General features: G+C 35.7%; 2 protein-coding genes across 6 annotated transcripts; one reads left to right on the forward strand and one right to left on the reverse strand.

The window, feature by feature from the left end:
- Positions 1-2: 2 nt before the first annotated feature.
- On the reverse strand, positions 3-4,329 carry LOC101736794 (uncharacterized). Of its 3 annotated transcripts, none has more exons than XM_004924141.5 (4): positions 3,463-4,329; positions 2,808-2,935; positions 2,010-2,114; positions 3-73 (listed from the first exon to the last, which is right to left on the reverse strand). In XM_004924141.5, exons 1-4 carry the CDS (start codon positions 3,614-3,616, stop codon positions 59-61), a joined length of 402 nt encoding a protein of 133 aa, XP_004924198.1. In that variant the 5' UTR covers positions 3,617-4,329; the 3' UTR covers positions 3-58. The 3 variants fall into 3 exon arrangements, with proteins under 3 accessions (XP_004924198.1, XP_021202371.1, XP_062527016.1); XM_021346696.3 differs by lacking the exon at positions 3,463-4,329 and adding an exon at positions 3,037-3,199; XM_062671032.1 differs by having other exon boundaries at positions 3-2,114.
- LOC101736654 (PCNA-associated factor) lies at positions 643-6,821 on the forward strand. 3 transcript variants are annotated; one of them, XM_062671030.1, is made up of 5 exons: positions 643-903; positions 2,496-2,719; positions 4,834-4,902; positions 5,164-5,304; positions 5,750-6,821. In XM_062671030.1, exons 2-5 carry the CDS (start codon positions 2,707-2,709, stop codon positions 6,082-6,084), a joined length of 558 nt encoding a protein of 185 aa, XP_062527014.1. In that variant the 5' UTR covers positions 643-903; positions 2,496-2,706; the 3' UTR covers positions 6,085-6,821. The 3 variants fall into 3 exon arrangements, with proteins under 3 accessions (XP_062527014.1, XP_062527015.1, XP_004924197.1); XM_062671031.1 differs by lacking the exon at positions 643-903 and having other exon boundaries at positions 2,114-2,719; XM_004924140.5 differs by lacking the exons at positions 643-903; positions 2,496-2,719 and adding an exon at positions 4,077-4,375.
- The last annotated feature ends 1,184 nt before the right edge of the window (positions 6,822-8,005 follow it).

Here is an 8,005-nt window from a genome sequence, read left to right on the forward strand (position 1 = left end):
CATTTTTCATTCAACAAATGTCAGTTTAATAGAAAAAAAAGCAATAAAAGAACACTCGTCAATCGCCATGTATCTGGAAGGTGAAATAATTTCATTATTATATATCTGTCCGCAGGAGGCTGCTATACTTGACAATAAGCAAGTCAGCTGCGAGTCGAGTGACGCAATCCGAAATACTTCTTGAAACGTGAGGTCGGTCTCAATGTTAGGTCTAGCGTACATCGAGCCCTTCAAACCCAATCCCATAACTCATCCATCACCAGGGCAAAAAAGTGATGCTGATGTCTATGGTAGCTTGTCCGTGCAGATTTTAGACAGGACTTCATTTTTTAGTTTCATTGGCCGCGTGAAAGGCTTTATGGAATGGGTGATTTAGTGCTCCAGCACCTGAACGCCAATAATTCAGAGTCCACTGATAAAAAACCTCGCCTGACAGTGATTCTTTATCTATTTTCAATAGGCATGATGACTAATTTTCAAAATCTATTCTATGATATTCAGAAGTATCTATTAAATCAAAAATATATCATATTTCCGTAGAAAATAAAGGTTTTCATGCAATAAAATGAAATTTTAATTTTAAGTTTCTATTTCGCGCAAAAACGCTGTGTCATGGCGTCGGTCATTACGTCACTACTCAGTAAACTTCAGTACGTCATTAGTAAACATTAGATGCTTGTATAATAAATCATGTTATTTTGCATAATGAATATGAATTCAAAAGTGTATGAGTGGTGTGTGATCCCTCAGTGCAATAGTACATCTATAAAAACTCCGAATAAGTTAATTTGTTTACGTCCCAAATAACAAAACAATGAGAAATAAATGGTTGGACTCTTGCACGGCGACAACCAATAGGTTTAAGTCTAAATATTTCAATGATCAAGTGAAGATCATTTTGATGTAAGTTTGTACATATTTCGTAAATTTTACAATGATGTGTGACCTTAATTGAGGTCTAAAATTTCATAAGTTCAATAATTATTTCATCATTCATTATTATGGACAATGGAATTGGTGTCGCAGGTTCGCATGAAACCAGGCTGTATTCTCACAAACTTGAATGCCAGATAGTTAGAAAAAAACCAACTGCTAAAATTATTATAGATAACAGAAAAGATTAATTTCATGCACTATTTACCATAATTTATCAATTCAGACAATAACCATTAAAATAATTTCACATTCCCATGGACATCCACATTACATAAAACTACAAGGCAAATATATCACCCTGAAGATCAATCTGATAGTAATACTTCTTTTATACCATCTGTAATGCACAGAGAATCATCATCATCAACAATATCTTAAAATTAAATCTATAATAGACTGCAGTGAGATGATACAAGACAATAAAAAACAGGAGGCATCTAAAATTCTGGAATGTACCTTGCTTAAAATTACAAAGAGCCCGCGATCTTACATTGGAGTTCCCAAAAACGGTTATTACTTAATTGATTTAATAGAAAAAACATACTAATATTCCAGCTAACAAAATATGCTCATGGGTCTAAACAAAATTAGATTAAATAACCCATTTAGAGAGCTTGCTGATGGCTTTTGTGGAACTTCTGTTGTGGAAATAGTAAACTACGATCATAAAATGTATTTTAGCGACAGGTAAAGCGAAAACAATAGTTTTTTTGTTAAAGTTGCAGTAATCGCGCGTAAGCTCAAATGAAACAAGATGACGTTTACTAAGACGTGACGTCATTCGCTCTGATTGGTGTTTAAGCTATGCTGATTGTTATATTTTGCAGATTTATTTTAACAAATAAATCATAAATCTCGTCATGAATATGAAAATAAATACATTTTTCATTTGATCAGTTTAATATTTTAGCGATACTTGACTACTGTCATCATGCCTATTAAGACCACTTCGTCTCAATAAGTTTGTAATACAAAGTATTTGTGTTAATTTAAAAAAAAAAACAGTTAGACTGGAACTGGAATAACCCCTTAGGCTACCGGCGAATAGCTAGGATTAAAAAAACATATCTGACCGCTTCCGCAATCTCGATCCAGTCCATGGCTTTACATAAATCATCGTTCTTCGATGGTTTCTTATCCCAATTCCAATACGTGAAGTTCTTGAAGCCCCCTGTCACCTGAAACCGTAATATATATTGATGGATCTATGTACTTATAGCCAAGAGTCTCCAGGCTGAGCCCCTTGAGGTCGAGCCTGCACGATTGGTGTAGCTATTTTTTTGTGGTTGGGGGCCGAATCTCCTACGAGGTCTTCGCGCCTAGGGGGCGCGCGTGGTATGTACTTGACGATCTGTTGATGTTGGCGGCAGACCGCGGGCCCAAGGACGTTTTAGAGCCCTCCCGCACTAAACAACTCCCGTGCACGCCGGTCTCGCGGTATGGCTGCCCTACCCGGCCGCCCGGACGATGCCACTGGTGTTCAGGGATACCCCGCTGGGCCAGAACCAGCCTGCCGGGTCGGAACGCTATACACTGCCGACCAGGTTGCTCTTCCACAGTATGTTCGGCGACGGCAGCGAGGACGACAACGCGGATCGCATCGCAGGCCGCAGCCGCTAATGCGTCGTCCCATCTTCCTGGTACCAGCACGCTAAGTGACGGTAGCGTGCGGCGCTGCCTCAACCCCCTCAGGTCGCCTCGTGACCATCACCGGGAGGAAACTGCCTCCTCACAGGGAGAAAGCTGAACGAACGCCCTCCTCTGACCCCCATGTTTGGTGAAGGTAAAATAATCCGTCGAGGTTACTAGCAATAGGTAAAACAAGGTGGGTCTTTTGTCCTACCATGAGTATTGCCTTGCTATTACTTCACCTGGAATTTTCTTTCAGCATCTTCAGTTAAAGGTCTCTTCGTCTCAGTTACTAAAACAGCTCGGTAGCCCTCCGGAAATGTGATCTGTGTACCGTCAAGAGGATGCCCCCGAAACGTTGCCGATAGTTCTGAAATTAGTTTTACGTGTGATAGATTAGATGCCACAGAATAACACTAAGGTAACAGAACAGGCTGGCTCATGTCCATAACGATTCAAAAAACATTTAACCCGGTCCATGAGTACTTGGATAAACCCCCATGCTACGAATGACTTAGAAGATGAAGACGACGTTTTTTATGTAGCATACATTAGTCAATTAATGTTTTAGGATTTTCTTGGTTATAGCAAATCATAGCCATAGAAGTAAACAAGGTTATATTTGACATTCCATAAATCAGTCATTAGGCGTGTATTTTCGTCGCATCTAATTTATTTAAAAAAAAAACCATCCCAAGTTACTGGCTGATAATGCAGCTTTAGTTACTAAGATTTTTTTTAAATTGGTTACATACTTTTTGAGTTTATTCTTTAGAAACAAAATGGATAAAATACAAATGAGCTTCTCTTTATAATCTTCATTTAAATATCACTAAGTTTTTCTTAAGTATTACCAACTTAACAAAACAACAAACACACAAAAATATGTATATTTACCTTGTGAATTGTTTTCTACGATGTAAGGGTCAAAATATTTCTTTACGTTAGCAGAACCATCCTGTTCAATCTTACAAGGTATATAATGAGATTTCTGTTCAAAAATATCTTCATTTTCATTCTTAATCAAATTATTTTCAACTAATATGGACATTTTAATCAATTAAATTGTGAAATTTTAATCTTTTGTTATTGTTTTGGTTAATGTCACATTCGCTTTTTTTACTTTCTTTATGAAACATAGCACGGAAACATAGCCTTTTCAGCCCAATCTTTCGAACAAATTGATAAAGCCGGTTTTTTTTTCACCAAGTAAACCAAGATTTAGGGAAAATGTTTTCCAAGAATTCAATGGATATTTTGCAAGAACTCATCACTTTTTTTTTTCATTAACAACATACAGATTCTAAATATTTAAAAAACCACTAATAAAATACATTTGATCCTAAAGAATATTAAATAATATTCGTTATCCTGTTTCCAACAAAATTACTAACCAGCGATCACTAATATTGAGAAAGATTTTCTGACACCATAGCTGCTGCTAACTTCATCCAAGGCAATTTTTACAACAAATTCGTAACAATAAGTTTCATGAAACCTATTGATTTCTCAACATTATCTACAACTGAAATTGAATTTCATATTAATGTTCTTTTTATTTGCAAGCATAATCTTTTATCGATTAATATGTATCAAGTTTCATGAACAGTATTTCCTTTGCCAATCAAATTGATAAATAGCAATATTTCCAAGGTGTCAGGTAGTTTCGCGCTATTTTTGACATACTTAACTAAACATTGTTAAAAAAGAAGAACATTTCATGTTAAAAATAAATAAAAACTAAAATATCCTTTTAATAAATGGTTTCATGTGATAATGGCAAGAACTAAAGCTTCTGTCGGTGCAAAAGGTATAGAGATATTCACTTATTAGTATGACTTAAAAAATAAATTTCTAAATGAGATTCTTGGATGTACCAATAGCTAATAGAATCTGAGATCATACGCTCAAGTTATAATTTAATAACGATAACAAAGAGAATAAATGTTTCTTAAACAAATTTGGCTGTAGCATAGTTTTGAGTATCGTCTCTCCAAAAAGCGATCTCGTGTCGTGCGCCCGTCTTCCCATTTACACTGTACAGAACCTTGTTTATGGGTGGGATATCAATAAAATATCAATCAAGATTTGGTCCTTATGTTTCAAATATTGAGTGTATTGGTGCTGTGATGACTATTCGTTTGTCAAGCAACAGTAATAAAAAGATCCTAAGCAAAAATAGGTAATACACAAATAATAGAGAAGAAAATTGCTAATTTTACAATTTTCATGTTACAAATGCTATTATAAGTTTCATATGTTATATAGTTGCTGTGGGTAAGAGTTCGAAGGCACGATGCAATGTGGCACCACCACCGAGTACACCCAGCACTTCAGGTATACGAATATTATAATAATCATTGTAGTTCTATCATTGCTTGTTGTATCTTTATCAGAGTTTTTCTGTGAGTTGAAAAAATTAATTAACAAAGATCCAATTTGAACAACATCCCAAATTGATACTGAAAACCCTAAAATTTTAAAATAAATCTAACAACAGTATTTTCTTTGAGTTTTATAAGGCATAAATAAAGCTACTTTTACAGCTTATTTTCATGTTGTTTATTGTCATTGTATTGATATATTATTTAATACCAGGTACCAGTGACCGTGCCTCTCGTAGTAGCTCCGGAGGCAACCCAGTCTGTCCAAGGGAAACTCCAAAGTGGCAGAAACCCATCACCAGATTCTTTGCCTCCAAGGACTCTGATCATGGCTCTACAGACGAAGAAGATATAGGTAATAATGAATTCTTTAAGTTTTACTGATTAACAGAAGCTATAGAATTGTTTCAAATATTGTTTAACAATGAACGTAGCAAAGTCATATTTTATGGGAATTGAGTCCATCCACAATTAGAGCCCATCTTTCAAATTAATATTTCTGGTTCTATTTCGGTTGATGGTAACATTAAATATGCTATTACCCGTGGTATTCAAGAAATGTGTTCTTGAGTGGAGACCACGAATTGGGAAACGCAGTGCAGGACGCCCTGAGGCTCGGTGGAGTGATGATCTGTGCAGGGGGGCTGGCAGGAGCTGGATGAGAGAAGCCAAGGGTTGTGCTCAGTGCCTAGCAACTAGAGAGGCCTATGTCCAGCTGTGGACTTCTGTAGGCTGGTGATAATAATGATTCAAGAAATATATGCCAATGCTCCATATCTTATTAATATTTATATTTGTAGTGAGAAAAAAACCAAAAAACAACACCATAGAATCGGACGATGAAGAGAATGAAACACCAACAAACCAAGTCTTGGACGAAACATTAGAATTAGAACCATTGACGGGTGAGAACAATCACAAAATTGATGAATATTACACAAACAACAATGATGTGAATGGGGATGGACACGAAAAAAAAACGTTGGAAGAATCCACCAAGTCTCTCAAAGGTAAAGGCAAAGGCAAAAAGACGAAAGGCAAAGAAAACCTAGATTATAATTCAGATAGGAAAAGGTATAGAGACGAAAAAGACGCCAATGAAGAAAACGCAGCCAAAAAGATTAAAGTTGATTAAGAAACAAAATGAAAGATGATGGAGATATGTTACACATCAGTCTTTAGTCTTGAATTAGGTTAGGAAATAATCATCAAATAGAATGCTGTTTTGTTTATAACACAGGTGTTGTATGTTATTGAATTCCAAGCAAACACATAGCTTTCAATTGTATAAGATTGTGCTTTGTGACTAAATACTTGTTAACACATTGAACGCCAAATTAGAAAACATGTTTAACCCAGTGGGATGCGGCAGACACCCTGTAGCTGCCAATAATTTAGGTTTAGGGGGCTGTGATGTTTTTTGAGTTATTTCTTAGCAATATTTGATTAAAAAAACTATTTTTGAACGATTCTTGATATATAATCTGCCCTTATAGAAAGTATCCCATGGATAAAGTATTGATCATGGTGTTCAATATGTTAAGATAGATCTGATGAGAAGGACCTCTACTCATTCGTTGCCAAGGAAGGAGTGTGGTGCTTTCCACCAACGCTTTTTTTTGTATGGAAGACTAGCTGATGACTTTGAGTCTCTTACCAGCTTCATCGGGAAAAGTAAGTGAACTCAGAGACTCAATCAGTAAAGAGGGATGTCGTTGTAAGCCCATAAGTCATCAGAAATATCCAAAAAAATTATGAAAACCGTAGTATTGTTGAGACCAGTTGTGTTTTCATACTTTTTGTTACATAGTATTTAAGTATAATAATATAGTTTAAGAAACAAATGTGGACCAAAAATAAATGTTAAATAACTTTTGTGTTTTATTGTGATTAATGCATGTCTGTATACATATTTTTTTCCCTCCCTAGTCGCTGGTAGACTTAACGGCTATTCAAGCTACGATCGGATGAGGGTAGTATATAAAATTATAGGGGGTAGTTAATATTTTGGACATATTTTTTTATATGTGTTGTAACTTGTACGATATTTTATTACTGCCTTGCTTAATATCGAGGGGTGAAAGGCTATTTGTTTTAAGCGACATTTATCTTTGTAATTAAAAGTGCGATTTGTTGGTGTTAACAACATCAACAGTTCGATGTTTTTCATTGAATCTTAATTAAGTTTACTCCATTTTAATAGATGGAGAAGTTTTTTTTGTTATAATATTTTTTCCAACTTTCAATGACTCTCTCGTAAAGATGCAAAATTGTCGCTTGAACCAGCCTTTCACCTGTCGATATGACTAATCTCACTGTACCACGTGCGCAACATTCATAACAAGGAGTAAAAGTTATTTCTTTGGGTATTACCAGTAGACAGATTTTCAAAATTCATACGTTCACACATAGTCTCCGTGTATACGGTACCCATTTTAACGCATACAACAAAAAATTATTCTTTGTTCACACACAGGCACCGCGTATATCCATCATTACTGGATACGATGTTCTCCAGTAATCACCGGTCATCGTCCTCGTCGAACCCGTCGCTTGCGACGAAGGGCTCAACGAGTAAATTAACCCTTAGACACAGCCCACTGAGTTTCGCGCCGGATCTTCTCAGTGGGTCGCGTTTCCGATCCGGTGGTAGATTCTGCGAAGCATAGCTCTTGCTAGGGTTCGTGTTAGCAACGTCATCAGGTTTGAGCCCCGTAAGCTCACCTACTAGATAAGGCGACGCTAATATAGCCTCTCAAGGCTATCAGATTAGGTAGAAAAAAAAACCAGTATTCGATGACAAAACGGAATGTCATAATTTACCGGATCGTTTTTATTTACTGTATATTGAATACTGTATCATATCGTTTTCTCGCATTAAAACCATATAATCTCAAAACTTACAAAATATTACAGGAGAGTGTTTTAAAGGTTTAACATATGATATTTTTAATATTAATCATCTTTGCAATTTTTTTTTACCACTTGAATTATCTGTATTTTAAAGTGAGATAAAATTATTTATTAATTTTGTTAAAAGTAGTCAAAATATAGAT

The sequence above is a fragment of the Bombyx mori genome, chromosome 11, assembly GCF_030269925.1.
Source record: "Bombyx mori chromosome 11, ASM3026992v2".
Taxonomy (NCBI): Eukaryota; Metazoa; Arthropoda; class Insecta; order Lepidoptera; family Bombycidae; genus Bombyx; species Bombyx mori.